The sequence below is a fragment of the Castor canadensis genome, chromosome 7, assembly GCF_047511655.1.
Source record: "Castor canadensis chromosome 7, mCasCan1.hap1v2, whole genome shotgun sequence".
Classification (NCBI taxonomy): domain Eukaryota; kingdom Metazoa; phylum Chordata; class Mammalia; order Rodentia; family Castoridae; genus Castor; species Castor canadensis.
The window spans coordinates 129,849,858-129,865,639 of record NC_133392.1 but is presented as its reverse complement, the minus strand read 5'-3'; the positions used below and the strand labels follow the sequence as shown (position 1 = coordinate 129,865,639).

The window sequence follows — 15,782 nt, the reverse complement described above, 5'->3', positions numbered from 1 at the left end:
CTCAGAATGAGTTGAAGATTGAGTGAAGTCAGGGACCTGAACCCTCGCTGTACTTAGTTCAGCTCCTCATGTTGCCAAGAATGTTACACTAAAAGCTATACCTGTTACCTCACATGTACTTCCTGAGAGATGGGGATCCAGTTGGGTCCTGTATAAACAGTGCAGATTCCTTTATTGTGAGGAACTTTCATATCTGGACTGCTCGTGTCCAGCCCCAAATGGTTGCCTTTGACTCAAGTGTGTATACGTAGTCACAAGAAATCACAGGATAACATGACCAGGGAAAACATGGTAAGTATAACCTACCTGGGCCAGAGTGCTCAGAAGGGAGCTGTGGATTGGCAGGTACTCCTTCACACTTTACTGTGGGATTGGAAGGAAGGACTCACCCCTTTATTCCCTGAGCTTTCTCTGAAATCCTTGTCCCCTGATCACCAGAGTTCCCTTAGCTCTCTATCCTACTTATCCAGTCTCTAACTCTTACAGGTTTCTAAGTTGCTTTAAGATTGCCATTGTTGTACCAGTGCCGGTGGCTCACGCCTATAATTCTAGCTACTCAGGAGGCAAAGATCAGGAGCATCTCGGTTCAAGGCCAGCCCAGGCAAATAGTTCTTGAGACTGTATCTCAAAAAAACCCATCACAAAAAAGGGCTGGTGGAGTGGCTCAAGGTTTAGGCCCTGAGTTCAAACCTCAGTACTGTAAAAAAAAAAAAGAAGATGCCATTGTTCATTAAGCACTTAGTATATATACTAACTGAAGAGGTATCATTTACTCCTATATAGATAAAGAGACAGAGGTTCATAGAGATTAAGTTCTTTGTCCTGGGATACACAGCTAGTCAGTGGCAGTCTTTGAGTTGAAATCTAGGTCTCTGTGATGCTCATCCTTGTTTATTTCAGTTCCTCACATTGCCTCTAATTTTATGAAACCTGTATATTATCTCTACCGTAGATAAGGAAACAAGCACAGAGAGGTTGTGACTTACCTAGGTCATACAGCTAGTCTGACTCCTACAGTCATTTGTTTCTTTTTCTTTTTCTTTTTTATTTGCTCCCTATATCTAGGCCTCTATTTATCGACACTCTATTGTTTTTTTCTATTAACTCCAAGGCTCAGTGCCTCCAAGAATGGCCAGTTGGAGCCTGCCATTTCAGAACCACACATTCAGTACTAAGTAATGGAGAATGGAGATTTCCATCAAGAAAATTGCCGGCTCCACGTCTCTGCCTTCCTTCCTTCTTCTGCAGTGGCTCATTCAGTCACACAGGCAGGCAGGCATACATCAGTCAAAGGAGGCCCACCCTGGCCTAGCCCTGGGAATGTTTAGAGGAAGCCTTAAGAATGAGTAGGAGTTAGTCAGGCTCGGGGTCAGGGAGATCAGCATTCCAAGCAAAGGGCACACAGGTATGAAGTGCTAAGGAGAAAATATGTGCCATCTTTGCAAAAAGTAGATAGTTTGATAGGCAGATAAAGCTGGAAAGGGTTGGGAAAATCTTTTTTTTTCTTTATTCATATATTCATATGTGCATATATTGTTTGGGTCATTTCTCCCCCCTGCCCCCCTGCCCCCTGTCTCCCCCTGGGAAAATCTTCTATAACACCATCTTCTGGTGTGCTTTGTAAACATTTTCTAATGCTTATTGTTCTATCTCCTGTAACTAGACTGTAAGCTCCTTGATGACAGGGGTTTAGCCCATTCCCTACTGTATGTTCAGCACCCTGAGCAGTCATTGTTGGATACATGGTAGATAGTACATATTTGCTGCATTGATGATTCTGTGTCAGATTCTAGTAGAATCTGGGATACAGTTAAGGCCTAGCCACTCAAAATGGTCCCAGGTTCACATAAACAGAGTTATAACATGTAGTAAAAAGTGTAACTAATGACTAGGTGCCCATGGCTCACACCTGTAATCCTAGCTACTCCTCAGGAGGCAGAGATCAGGAGGATTGTGGTTCAAGGCCAGCTCAGGCAAAAAGTTCACAAGACTCCATCTCAACCAGTAAAAGCTGGGTGTGATAGCACATGCCTGTCATCCCAGCTATGTGGAAAGTGTAAATAGGAGAATCAAGGTCCAGGCTGGCCTGGGTTAAAAAAATATATATATGAGACCCTATTTGAAAAATAACTAAAGCAAAAAGGGCTAGGGACATAGCTGCCTAGCAAGCACAACACCCTGAGTTCAACCCCCCTGTGCTGCTGAAAAAAAGAACTATTACTAAGCGGAAGGCTTCTCATAGCCAGCTGTGCTGGTTGAGGGGGTTTCATTGGGCCCGCAGCAACAGGGGGACTCTGTCAAGTTTCTTCTTCCCTGGAAGGAAGAAAATGTGGATTGGGTAGCCTGTGCTACCACACCCTAACCCTGTCCTGTTCCCTACTGCCCCTCCCAGCTGTCCATGCTGTTCACAGAGGAGTGTGACAAAGTGCGGGACCTGATGCATGTACACTCCTTCAGCTATGACTTCCACTTGCGCCTCGTGCACCAGCATGTGCTGGGTGCCCACCTGGTGCTGCGGCATGGCTACCACCTTACCACCTTCCTGCGACACTTCCTGGCCCACCACCCTGATGGACCCCACTTTGGCCGCAATCACATTTACCAAGGTCAGTGCCCAAAAGCAAGCCAGTAAGGCCAAAAAAGACAGGCCACAGTGTCACAAGCCAGCAATAGTGGGATCACCTCCCGGGCAAGTGGTTCTTTGTTGTTAATCACTCATATCATCTCCCCATGCTTTATGTGTTTCTGTGTCTGTCTGTGTCTAAAGTTCTTCACAGATGGTTTCATATCAGAACCACAGCCCTGTGTCATATGCACTCTGCCCTCTGTTCTGAGCTCCTTTCACCCCATCTCAGCATTCCACAGGAACTCAGGAGCTCCCCCGAAAGCTGAGTCACTGCCTGCCAGTCAGCCTTAGCCACTTTCATCCCCTGTCCTACCAGATCAGGGTGCTTGTCCCAGGCTTAGTGTCTGCTGTTTCCTATAACTTTCCCCTTAGGGACACTGGAGCTCCCTACACCACTCATTGCTGCCCACCAGCTATACAACTACGTGGCTGACCACGCCAGCTCTTACCACATGAAGCCGTTGCGCATGGCCCGACCAGGGGGCCCAGAACACAATGAGTATGCCCTGGTGTCAGCATGGCATAGGTAGGTTGGGAGGGGCATCCAGCAAGTGCTGTGTTTTAGTTGAGGCTGGGCTACTCTTGCAGTAAAGAGACCCATGTCTTCTTGGGCAGAAAGGGTGGGGTTGGTTTCATTAGGATCTCAAAGTTGACATCTCCCCCACTCCCACTGCACAGCTCTGGCTCCTACCTGGACTCAGAGGGACTTCGCCATCAGGATGACTTTGATGTGTCTCTGCTGGTCTGTCACTGTGCTGCACCCTTTGAGGAGCAAGGAGAAGCTGAGCGGCATGTTCTGCGGTAAGTAGATCTCCCACCTTGAACATACCCATTTCCCAGCCTTCTTCCTGATCTTGCCCTGTACATCTTGCCATGATCCCCACTCTCCTGCCCTCTCCCTTTCCCAGGCTGCAGTTCTTTGTGGTGCTCACCAGCCAACGAGAACTCTTCCCCAGACTCACTGCTGACATGCGCAGGTTCCGGAAGCCTCCTAGACTACCCCCTGAGCCAGAGACTCCTGGGAGCTCTGCCAGTAGCCCTGGGGAGACCTCAGGCCTTGTCCTAGCCCCTGGGCCAGCTCCTCTGTTCCCACCACTGGCTGCAGAGGTGGGCATGGCACGGGCACGGCTGGCTCAGCTGGTCCGGCTGGCTGGTGGGCACTGCCGTCGGGACACCCTCTGGAAGCGCCTCTTCTTGCTAGAGCCACCAGGGCCTGACAGACTGAGGCTGGGGGGACGCCTGGCCCTGGCAGAGCTAGAGGAGCTCCTAGAGGCAGTCCACGCCAAATCCATTGGGGACATTGACCCCCAGCTGGTAAGACAGTGCTTAACCACAGGTTCTAGAAAGGGCTGGGCTAGGTGCCAGAAATTCCACAGGTAGCCAGGGTAGAGGGTGAAAGAGTCTCTGCTGACTCAGATGGCAAGCTTAGGCCCTGTGGACCCTTCCCCAGGATTGTTTCCTGTCCATGACGGTCTCCTGGTACCAGAGCCTGATCAAAGTTCTCCTAAGCCGCTTCCCCCAGAGCTGCCGCCATTTCCAGAGTGCAGATTTGGGAACTCAGTACCTGGTAAGTCCCCTTGACCCTACTTTAAAAGGGGAAACAGTAGATATCCTCATCAAAGATGATTGCCCTATCAGAAGCCCCAGCCTGTCCAAAAAAGTTTTGCCCTACACCCTGGTCTAGATGGAACAGAACTACACAGATACATGTAAAACCTTTGAAGCCAGGCACCAGTGGCTCACACCTATAATCCTAAATACTCAAGAAGCAGAGATCAGAAGGATCATGGTTGGAAGCCAGTGTGAGCAAATAGTTCTCAAGACTCTATCCTGAAAATACCCAACACAAAACAGGGCTGGTTTAGTGGCTCAAGCAGTAGAGCGCATGCCTAGCAAGTGTGAGACCCTGGCCCTGAGTTCTAACCCCAGTACCACTAAAAAAAAAAAACACCTTTTGAGCATTGAGCATCCAGCCCTGGCTGTGATTTGCTGAGAATTAACCAGGAGCTTTGCCCTCAAAGGCTCACCAAGAACACATATCTTAGCTTGAGATCCTGGTTACATGAGGAACCAGGGAGCTCTTGGGGTTTCATCAGTGGTTGGTCTCAGAGATTAGAGTCCCAGGAGGGAGCTCTTGGGCTTTAACACCTGGTTACTTAGTCTGGTCCTCAGACCAGCAGCATTAGCATACCAAAGAGCCTAATGGAATAGAGATGCTCATGCTGCACCCCACACTGACTCAGGATCTGTGTCTTAGCAATGTCGCTAGGTGAACTGGGTGCACATTAAAAACTGAAGGCACAGCTATAAAGGACAGGTCACAGAGAAAAGAGATAAGGTTATGGGCATGCACTTGGGGAAATAAAGAGACGAAAGAGACAGGCACAGTGAGAGCTGTGGTTCTGGATAGAAAACTGCAGGTGAAAAAGTAAGAGTTGTGTCTGGTGCAGGCCCCCACAACAGAGCATATGGGAAAGATTAGTTTCTAGAATCTAGCAGGTCTTCCAGAGAAGCCAAGATCTGTTAGGACAAAACCACAGTGGTGTGGGTGGGTGTGGGCAGTTAGGATGCCTCTGCAGTGGTGGGAAACATTAAAGCAGGAATGGGTTTGGGGAAGGGCAATGAACTCAGCTTGTGGTAAGATGAGTCTGAGACCCAGGAGGATGTTCACTGTCTAGAAAGTGTGTGGACATCCAGGATTGGAGCTCACGAGATAGGCAGCAGACATATCAACAGGTGGCCCTAAAGCCTTAGGAGGAAATCATCCAGGAATGGATCCCAGAGCCAAGCTTTATGGAATACCCAGACATCGGGTGGCCCTAAAGCCTTAGGAGGAAATCATCCAGGAATGGATCCCAGAGCCAAGCTTTATGGAATACCCAGACATCAGGAGAAGTTAGGAGGGCTTGTGCCAGGGTTGGGAACTCTCCTTCATTGATCAGCTTCAGTATACCAGGCTCTGTGCAGAGCCTCTGGAGTCATTCTGAGGAGGTTCTAACAGGCAGGCTGAGGTTCGGTTTGGAGACACAGGCCTGAGTGAGCTGGGACTGCAGGTGGGCTCTCCTCATCCTCCTATCTCTTCAGGAAGCCCTGCAGGAGGGTTCTTGCCCCCTTAGGTAAGACAAATCTCACTCCGATGTCATTTCATCTGTTGCTGTAGGTGGTGCTGAATCAGAAGTTCACTGACTGTTTTGTGCTAGTGTTTCTGGACTCCCACTTGGGAAAAACGGTGAGAGGAGGAGGGGGGCTTCATGTCAGCCCAGTGGGAGGCTGTACCCCAAATGCTCTACCTCAGAATCTGCTGAGGTTGAGATGCCCACACTTCCTGAGCCCTGCTCCCTGTTTCCACCCATATCCTCCTCTCATCTCTGCACACTCACCATGTTTTCCACAGTCTCTGACAGTGGTTTTCCGAGAGCCCTTCCCAGTACAGCCCCAGGACAGTGAGAGCCCCCCTGCCCAGTTGGTCTCTACCTACCACCACTTGGAGTCTGTCATCAACACAGCCTGTTTCACCCTCTGGACCCGCCTCCTCTGAGAAAGTGAACCACAGAATCACTGTTCATGGAATCAGGGATCTATAAGATTGTCCACTTGATGCAGGACTGACCAGCCCTTTTGGGCCTCAGGGAGAGCTCGGACACTTGAGTAACACCAAAGGATTTGTGAATATCTGGAGATCTGCTGCTGCAGCCTGGCAGTAGCGACTGCCCTCCCCAAACCTTTACAACTACTGACCAGCTCAGGACTCGAGAGTCTGGTTGACTCCGTAGGTGCCTATCCCCTCTCAGGCTCCTGGGCCCATCCAGAAGGGAATGATTCCTTCCTGTCTACCTGGAGGAATCCTGGAAGTTCTTCACACTTCACACCAGGTGGCAAGCACTTACCCCTCAGAGCTCTGTCTGAATCCTGCCTAACAGTCTTTGGTCACTGACAGCCATCTTCCCTCTTTGCAAGACCCATGGTCTTTATCCCCATTTGGACATCACTGCTTGCCATTGACATAAAATACCTTGGTTCCAGTCCCAGCTCTGCCTCTGAGACCACTGAGGCCAGTGTTTATTCCTTCTACCTGGACCCTATAAAGAAGGAGGGCTCAGAAACCCTCCTGTTTCCACAGCAACCCTGGCACTGACTGGAGGATTTGAGCATAAGCTGTGTGTCCCTTCTCAATGGGAAGGAAGCAACCCAGAGACAATAAAGCATTAGACACTGTGTGTCCCCAACCCCCATAACATACACATATGAAAATACTCAGCAGGTTGTCTTTAATGCTTGCTCATTGTCCCAGAGAAGCATAGAGGTGGTATGAAGGTCCTCATCGGCCATCCTGTGGGTGGCCCCGCCTATCCCAATATGAACGTAGCCAACTTAGACCCGCTATCGTATCTCCTGTGGGGAGGGAGAGGCAGTGGCATTTCAACCCACAAGGAGAGAAACAACACCCCCACCTGTCCCTCCAGAGACAGGTCACACTTGGAACTCCACCTTGAGGCTTATACTCGCAACCCACGAAGCCTTCATAGCCTTCGTCTTCCAGCAGCTGGAACAGGTATGAGAAGTCCAGCTCTCCTGAGCTGCCTGGCTCCCCTCGTCCTGGAACCTGTGCCACCTGTACATGCCCTGAAACAGATGTGGACAGACGTGAGGCCCAGGCTATTGCTGAGGCCTGAGGGAGCATCAGACCAAGAAGGAACAAAGGAAGTGGGCCTCTCACCAACGATGGGCAGGAACTCCCTGATGTTTCCAGTCAGGTTCCCATCCATGATCTGCCAGTGGAATATGTCCTAGGGAAGAAAATACTACGGTAGTATGTATGGCCCCACTATTCTTCCCAGATTTAGAAAACATGGCCTTCTGAGAAACAGTCCCTTTTTCCCACTCACCATTTGCAATTGGAGGTTGGGTCTTCCAACCTTCTGTAAAATGGCTGCAGCTGGGAAAACCCAGGGAAGAGGACATGAGATTCAAAGGGAGCACAGGAATCAAGAGGGATGAGGAGGCAGGCACAGGGCCAGGGTCCTACCCTGCTGGGGTGTATCCAGGAAGTACTGGGGGTCCGTGATCCGGGTGTTAATGGGTTCCAGCATTCCCACGAGGTTCTCCTAGCACCATGTTGGATGCAGTGCACAGAGCTTCCACATTTGTCCCCCATCAGCCAGTCGCTGACCAACATACTCATCTGTCCCTCTGGCATGAGCCAGTGCCCAGTCTCATGCCTCAACTGGTCTCCCACATTTCTACCTCTCACCTGAGCCAAAACTCCAGCTGCATACTTCAGGTTCTCCAGAAAAACTGTCTCCATCTCACCTCTGACTGCTGCTCGGTCAGCCCCCTGGGGTACTCGGCCAGCCATCAGGTGGATCCTGTGGGGAAGATGCACCTGGAGGCCTCACACCCTCAACTCCCTAGGCACATCTTCCTGGATGCTCTCTGACCATGCCAGCTCTTGCCCATCTCTCCTTTTCAGTGTCAACCCATCCTCCCGCCTCAGGGACCTCAGTCCATCACTTACCCCGTCCTATACTTTGAACTTCTCCCTTCTGGTCCTTCCCATGAGACCTTTGAAAGATGATTTTGACCTTTGCCCTTGGGCATTCCATGTTTCTTGCCTCTACTTTCTCTCCTTGCCTTGCATCTATTTCTTAGCCTCTTCCCATTGTTTTCTGCTCCCTCCCCCACCCCACTCACCAGTAATAAGGCCCTTGTTGCCAGCTCCTTCTCAACAAATCTATTTGACCTCTGCAGGATCTGACGTTTATTCACTAAGTCCCACTTTGAGGCTTTCACTCCCTCCCGTCACCTGATCTCAGCTACATCTAACTTCAGATACTGCAAGCACTCTGGCCCTCCCAACCCCAACAGGCTACACCTCCAGCCTTGTGAACTGTGCTGAACTCGCCAACCTTCCTGTTGCCTCTGGCTACAGCATCCTTTCCTGGAATAGTATGCCTCCTGCCCATGAAGCAGATGCCTAGCCTTCATGATTCAGTTTAATCATTTTCTGCCAGCAGCTTTCAGTTAGGGTTAGACGCCCACCCTGCTCCCACAGCTTCCTTGCCCTAGAATGGATCACAAACTGTATCTACCCTGCTATCTCCCTGATCACTGAGCTCCCAGCACGGGGTCCGGGACGTGGGTTGAGCATTAACGAGTGGTAAGGTTAATACAAGTAGATAAGTACAAAGGGCAGTTTACAAGTGGACCTGGACTACAGGGGCGGAATGCACTCAGGCTCCTGTGACTCAGAACTGGCCGTCCTCATCCCTGGCCCTAACCCTGAGGTCATGGAGGGGGAGGACAGGGTAGGATACCTGGGACAGCCCAGAGCCTTGGCGTACAGCACAGCCTGCTCCAGCCCCTCTCGGAAGGCCGCCTGTCTCCCAGGGACGGCCGCCAAGCCCATTTCCCCCTTCTCTTGGTCTCCTGCAGAGTGAACTGGCGTCAGTGCAGGCTCCGGCACCCCGCGGCCCGAGCAGCGCGCCCTGCTTAGACGGGGCCCGGGGCCCGCAACGCACCACGGGGCGTGTTGATCAGCACCAGCCGCAGCCCCGCGTCCTGCGCCGCGCGCGCCAGCGCCTCGGGCGGCTCGGCGTATGGCCAGGCCACCTCGGCGGCTTCGAAGCCCGAGCGGCCCGCGGCCCGCAGCCGCGCGGGAAGGCTGGGGAGCTCCGGGAACAACCATGACAGATTAGCTGAAAAGCGCAGCGGAGCCATGCCGCTGCAGGCCGGGTGGGGCAGAGTCCGCCGGCCACCGGAAGGTGGGAGGAGGGCGGTGGCGCAGGGGCGCGGCCGAGGGCGAGCAGGGCTCCCTGCTGGCCCTCCGAGTAAATAATACGTCTGATTTTGCGGATAGGAAGCAACGTGATACAAAAGCCTGCGACAGTGCAGGAAAGGGGCTTCTTTTCCACGGGAGGAGGCGGGAGAGCTGGGGGAGGGGAAGGGATGGAGCAAGGAGGGGGCGGGGCGGGGGAAGGTGGGAAGGAGAAGGGGGGCGGGGCGCTGAGAGCCGGAAGCTGGCGGTCCCGGGCCAGTTAAAGCGAAGGAGCGTGGACTTCAGTACTGTTTCCCCCGAATTATGAAAGATGTATCTGTTCATTAAGGAACAAATAATTCATACCACCAGTTATACCACTACCCACCAACTTTCCCTGACAGATTAAAAAATACAATTTTTTTCTCAGAAAATTCTGATTATATTGTATACGCAGTTTTATATACCCTGTCTTTTTTTAAGCACTATTTTGTGAGCATTTCCCCGAGTTCTTCCGTAATCAAAGTCATTGCATTAGCTGCTCATTGTTGGCACCTAGACAACCCATAATTATCATACTACTGTTGATTGACATTGTGTGTGCGTGTGCGCGCTGCAAGAGCTCTTTAATGCACCTCTTGATCCCCGTCGCTGCATCTTTTTCTTAGCTTCTGTTTCTAGAGATGTCCATCAGTGTTTACAGAGCTTCAGTGTTTGTTCCTTATAAGGGAAACTGCCCCACCACTGGTCACTACACTGAGCACCTGTGGGCTAACTGTCCCCTCTTAGCCTCAGCTGATTGGGCCATGGGAGGACATCTGAATCCAGGAACTGGCGTAGACCTCTTACTTGCAGGTTTAGAAAGATAACCTGGCCAGTCAAGATTCTCCTATCAAGAGTGAAGAGCTGATACTGCCCGGTGACTGGGGCTGTAGAAACTAAAGAAGCAGAAGTTAGATGATAAAAGCTAAGGCAGACAGGAGGGTAACAGTTCTATAAGTTGAGGCAGCACATTGAGAAGTCTCTGCTGTCCCAGGGCTGCCCAAACTCTCAGCTGCTCCCAGGTCTGTGTACTTCCCAAGACCAGGATGTTTCTGGTCCCTAGGTCTCATCTGTATAGCCTCTTATGTATTTTTGAGATTATTTTAATAAGTCCACTTTCATTATGCAGATTCTTACAAGCATAATTATATGGCCAAAAAATAGGAAAATGTTTAAATTCTTCATAGTTATGCTAAATTGCTTTTCAAAGATGTAAATTTATAAAGACCAGGAGAACTTGTAATCCCAGCTATTTGGAAGGCTGAAGCAAGAGAAACAGGAGTTTAAGGCCAGCAGGGCAACATAGTGAGACCCACCTGAAAAAAAAAGAGCCAGGCACTGGCAGTTCACATCTATAGTCCTAGCCACTTGGGAAGCTGAGATCCATAGGTTCACCATTTGAAGCCAGCGAAGGCAAATAGTTTACAAAACTCCATCTGCAAAATAGCCAAGCAAAATGGACTGGCAGTGTGACTCAAACAGTAGAGTGCCTGCTTTACAAGTGTGAAGCCCTGAATTCAAACCCCAGCCCCCACCAAAAAAAAAAAGAGAGAGAGAAGGAAAAAGAAAAGCTTTTATTTTTTTTTCCATTTTTCTTTTATTATTCATATGTGCATACAAGGCTTGGTTCATTTCTCCCCCCTGCCCCCACCCCCTCCCTTACCACCCACTCCACCCCCTCCCGCTCCCCCCCTCAATACCCAGCAGAAACTATTTTGCCCTTATCTCTAATTTTGTTGTAGAGAGAGTATAAGCAATAATAGGAAGGGACAAGGGGTTTTGCTGGTTGAGATAAGGATAGCTATACAGGGCATTGACTCACATTGATTTCCTGTGCATGTGTGTTACCTTCTAGGTTAATTCTTTTTGATCTAACCTTTTCTCTAGTTCCTGGTCCCCTTTTCCAATTGGCCTCAGTTGCTTTAAGGTATCTGCTTTAGTTTCTCTGCGTTAAGGGCAACAAATGCTAGCTAGTTTTTTAGGTGTCTTACCTATCCTCACCCCTCCCTTGTGTGCTCTCGCTTTTATCATGTGCTCATAGTCCAATCCCTTTGTTGTGTTTGCCCTTGATCTAATGTCCACATATGAGGGAGAACATACGATTTTTGGTCTTTTGGGCCAGGCTAACCTCACTCAGAATGATGTTCTCCAGTTCCATCCATTTACCAGCGAATGATAACATTTCGTTCTTCTTCATGGCTGCATAGAATTCCATTGTGTATAGATACCACATTTTCTTAATCCATTCGTCTGTGCTGGGGCATCTTGGCTGTTTCCATAACTTGGCTATTGTGAATAGTGCCGCAATAAACATGGATGTGCAGGTGCCTCTGGAGTAACAGTCTTTTGGGTATATCCCCAAGAGTGGTATTGCTGGATCAAATGGTAGATCGATGTCCAGCTTTTTAAGTAGCCTCCAAATTTTTTTCCAGAGTGGTTGTACTAGTCTACATTCCCACCAACAGTGTAAGAGGGTTCCTTTTTCCCCGCATCCTCGCCAACACCTGTTGTTGGTGGTGTTGCTGATGATGGCTATTCTAACAGGGGTGAGGTGGAATCTTAGTGTGGTTTTAATTTGCATAAGAAAAGCTTTTAAATGTACATTTACACCCCAACAATCCATGAGTAGAAATCTGCTTGATCTCTATTCTGTATTAACATTGACAGAGAGAAGCTCAGAGTGCACCCAGCACCCAGCTTCCAGTGCTTGTTCTCAACCCTATCTCAAGTCAGACCTACTCAGACTCCTGGGCCCAGGCTCATTCTGAGGTTAAACCAAGTACTTGGTAACATTGCTTTTCTACAGCTCTGCTTCCATAGACAGACTACTTCTAGCTAATACTGATCACCTGATTTCTTGCCTACCTGACTTATTCTTGGACCTTTGACTTGTTCTGGAACATGTTTCTTGGGTAGAGTTCAACCAGGATGTGACCTCACTAAGTTTAGCATTTTAATCAGTCAGCAGGTTTACAATCCAAAGTTGACAATCCAGAGTCATGTCTAAGGGGAGATATTCCTTTATTAACACTTCACTATAAATCCCTGAGTATGCAAATTCTATTTTAAGACCTTAATAGCATCACCATTTCCTGGGCTCTGAATCAGGAACAAAATGTGTTCAACCCTTTTTCTTTAGATATTCTTTAGGGCAGCAGAGTTGGTGTATAAACTAAATAGATGTACAGGACTCACTTTTTCTCTTAATTCTCTTATAACACCTTCAGTAAACTAAAAATACAAGGAGTACAATGTCCATGAAAATTATTTTCCTTTTCTTTCTTTCTTTTTTTTCCTCTTCATGGTAAGGATGTAGGGATTAAAAACTAGGGTCTGGTATGCTAAGCACATGCTCTATGCTCCTAGTCTAAAAATTATTTTCTTTACTCACCATTTGATTGTCTCTACCTTCTACCACTCTGCAACACAGGCATTACACCATTATTATTACAAGTCTTGACTCTTTGCATTTAACTTTTAACCAAAGAATTTGCCCACTATGACGTTTAGTTAAAGTAACAACAATCTATAGTTATTGATGGTGGCTAAAACTTGAGTATTCTGTTCAGTCTCATTTATCACTGGATAGCACTTGCCAATGTAGTAAAAGCATATTATAATTCATATGTGAAATACAAATCGAAACCTCAATGGAACTCCATTTGATACCTTCCAGATTGGCAAAAATAAAAAAGTCATGAAACTGGAGTTTTGGATCCCAGGTCCAAACATCTGGACTTCTACACATGTCAGGTCTGGCTACTGTCCCTCTACACCAAATAAAGAGACGTGGTAAGGGCAGAAAAGGGAGATTTATTATACAGATTGGGACATGCCGTGGGAAGAGGCAAAGTAAACACTCAGGCCATCTTTCGTCATCTTCTGGGTACAGACATGAGCTTTAGCTTCATATACACAAAGAAGTAAGGGGACGAAAGGTATGTATAGTATGCAGTCCCAGTCACATGTGTGTTCCAGCAGTCAAGTGGAGCCTGGTCCTTGTTCATCGAGGGTTCTGAAGAAGTTGTTATTGCTGCCATCACTTGAGGGAAGCAATCTGGTTCCCAGAAGATGATTGCACCAGCTCCACTATAGCCTCATCATTACAGATAATTGTCCTCCTTTGAAGAGGTGGTCTCTCCTGTAAGGCTCTGCTGTTTCTTAGGGTAGTGTCATTCCTTTCTCACAAAGATACTATCGATCATTACTGTCCTTCCTTGATTCCAAAGTAGCTGCAGGACAGAATGGCTCACAGCAAAGTACGACTGATACAAAAATGGAGACAGAGATACCAAGTTTTTCTCCTGCTTTTAGTTAATTTGTGGGCCCAAGTAAGGAGTCAGTGTTATTCAGCAAAAGCAATTTAAACATCTTACAGTCAGACAGTGTTAAATATTGGATAGGATTTGGAAGAACTGGAACATTTACTCACCATTGATAGGAATGCAAATCACTACAGCCACTTTGGAAAACAAATTGGCATTATCTCTTAAAATTGATATTCCTTTGATCCAACAGTTCATATGTCTGATCCAACAGTTCCTTTTCCAGGTGTATTCCCTGAAGAAACTTTTGTACGAGTGTGTCAGAAACAAGCCCGGTGATGTTCATAGCAACACTATTTATGCAATAAAAAGTTGAAACTAGCCCAAATGTCCATCAAGACATACATCGATGAGTTGTAGTATAGGCATATAGTGTTGGATAGAAAAGTGAGGAGACAGCTGGAGCCTCAAATGATAAATTCAAGTTTGCTCTTATATTTGAGCAATATATGAAGAGTTTAGTGAAGTTTGGTTCGAACTCAAAGCATCAATGGATAAATCTCAGAAACATAGCTTCAGGGAAATACATATAGTATGTTCCCATTTATATAAAGTCAAAGGCAAAAACAAAAAAAAATAAAAGTAAAAAAACAAAGTCAAAGGCAGGGAAAACCAAACAATATCTTGTGTAGGGTTACAAACATCACAACTAAAACAATGAGGAAGATAAAATGAATGATGATCACAAAATTCAGCATGATGGTATCTTCTGAAGGAGGTAGAAATGGTGTGGTATCAAAGAACTCAAAAGTCATTGTCATCCCTTCTACAATGGTACAGTCATATATTTTAATTTTATCACTCTTCTTCATAGCTTACATATGTTTAATAGGCATCACTTTTGTATATCAGCTTCATATTTAATAAAAGCAAATTTTTTCAATTTTCTGTAGCCATTACTACCACCTACCAGCACATCTCATCAACCTTCTCATTGTGGTAGCATCATCATCTCAAGATTTTCTACAGACTCGGCTTGCTTGTATTCTTGGGCTATAATTAACTGCCTTTCAGATTGTCCCTGCTCAGTATTTTATTATCTGCTCAGAACTTATAGTAGGCAGCCTGTGAAATGGTCCCCTATGATCTCTGCCTCCTGGTTGGTATTCATGCTTCTGGATATTCCTCTCCCCTGGAATGTGTGAGTCACTTCTAACAAATAGAATAAGGGAAAGTGGTACGGTATCACCTCAGAAATGAGGTGATCACAAAAAGGTTATGATATATCTTGAGTACTTTCTTTCACTTACCTGCTCTGAGGAAATCAGCTATCATGTTAGCTCCCCTATGGAAAAACCTGTATTTTGAGAAACTGATGTCTTTAGCTATTATGGAATAAATATGCACCCCCTACAACATATGTTGAAGACCTGTGTTAGTCAGACTTTTCATTGCTGTGACAAATATCTGAGAGAAACAATGTAAAAAGAGTAAGATTTATTTTGGCTCATGGTTTCAGAGGTTTCAGTTGAAGGTTAGCTTGACTTATTGTTGTGGACCTTAGGAGAGGCAGAATATCAATGCAGCAGGAGGATGTGACAGAGGCTGCCCACCTTGTAGTGGCTAGGAAACAGGGGTATAACAGGAAGAGGCCAGGGCCAGATGTACCCTTCAAAGGCATGCCCCCAGTACTCACTTCCTCCAGCCAGACCCCACCTTCTACCGTTCCACCATCTCCCAAGTTAGTCTGTTCACATTTTGAATCTGTCTAAACCATTGATTAGGTCAGAGTCCTCATGATCTAATTGACTTTGGAAACACCCTCACAAACACACAAAAGCTTTACTCCTAGCCATCTCTCAATCCAATCAAGTTGACAATTAAGATTAATCATCACAAACCCTAATCTGCAACGTAATGATATTTAGAACTGGGGCTTTTGGGAGGTAATTAGGTTTTGATGAGATCAAGAGGCTAGGGCCCCATGATGAGATTAGTGTCCGTGTAAGAACAGGAAGAGACATCAGAATGGCACTTTCTCCACTATGTAAGGACACAGCAAGAAGGCAGCTATCTGCAAACCAAGAAGTCTTCA

At 47.4% G+C, this 15,782-nt stretch overlaps 2 protein-coding genes across 20 annotated transcripts in view; one reads left to right on the top strand and one right to left on the bottom strand.

Moving 5' to 3' along the window:
• The window catches only part of Szt2 (SZT2 subunit of KICSTOR complex), a 50,999-nt gene extending 44,106 nt beyond the window's left edge, over positions 1–6,893 (top strand). For 6 of the 9 annotated variants that reach the window (XM_074080378.1, XM_074080382.1, XM_074080381.1 and 3 more), the window contains 6 exons: positions 2,393–2,606; positions 2,999–3,152; positions 3,305–3,427; positions 3,535–3,940; positions 4,077–4,193; positions 5,787–6,893. In XM_074080378.1, the coding sequence (XP_073936479.1) occupies positions 2,393–2,606; positions 2,999–3,152; positions 3,305–3,427; positions 3,535–3,940; positions 4,077–4,193; positions 5,787–6,164 (1,392 nt within the window). In that variant the 3' untranslated portion in view covers positions 6,165–6,893. The remainder of the gene's footprint in view (positions 1–2,392; positions 2,607–2,998; positions 3,153–3,304; positions 3,428–3,534; positions 3,941–4,076; positions 4,194–5,786) is intronic. The other 3 variants (XM_020175718.2, XM_074080384.1, XM_074080383.1) reach the window with 1 other exon arrangement.
• Hyi (hydroxypyruvate isomerase (putative)) lies at positions 6,878–9,472 on the bottom strand. Of its 11 annotated transcripts, XM_020175724.2 has the most exons (9): positions 9,145–9,447; positions 8,941–9,052; positions 8,142–8,188; positions 7,878–7,992; positions 7,653–7,731; positions 7,513–7,562; positions 7,344–7,413; positions 7,115–7,249; positions 6,878–7,018 (listed from the first exon to the last, which is right to left on the bottom strand). In XM_020175724.2, the coding sequence occupies exons 1-9, from the start codon at positions 9,309–9,311 to the stop codon at positions 6,945–6,947; spliced, it is 849 nt and encodes a 282-aa protein (XP_020031313.1). In that variant the 5' UTR covers positions 9,312–9,447; the 3' UTR covers positions 6,878–6,944. The 11 variants fall into 11 exon arrangements, with proteins under 11 accessions (XP_020031313.1, XP_073936500.1, XP_020031314.1 ...); XM_074080399.1 differs by lacking the exon at positions 7,513–7,562 and having other exon boundaries at positions 9,145–9,464; XM_020175725.2 differs by lacking the exon at positions 8,142–8,188 and having other exon boundaries at positions 9,145–9,459.
• Between the last annotated feature and the right edge of the window lie 6,310 nt (positions 9,473–15,782).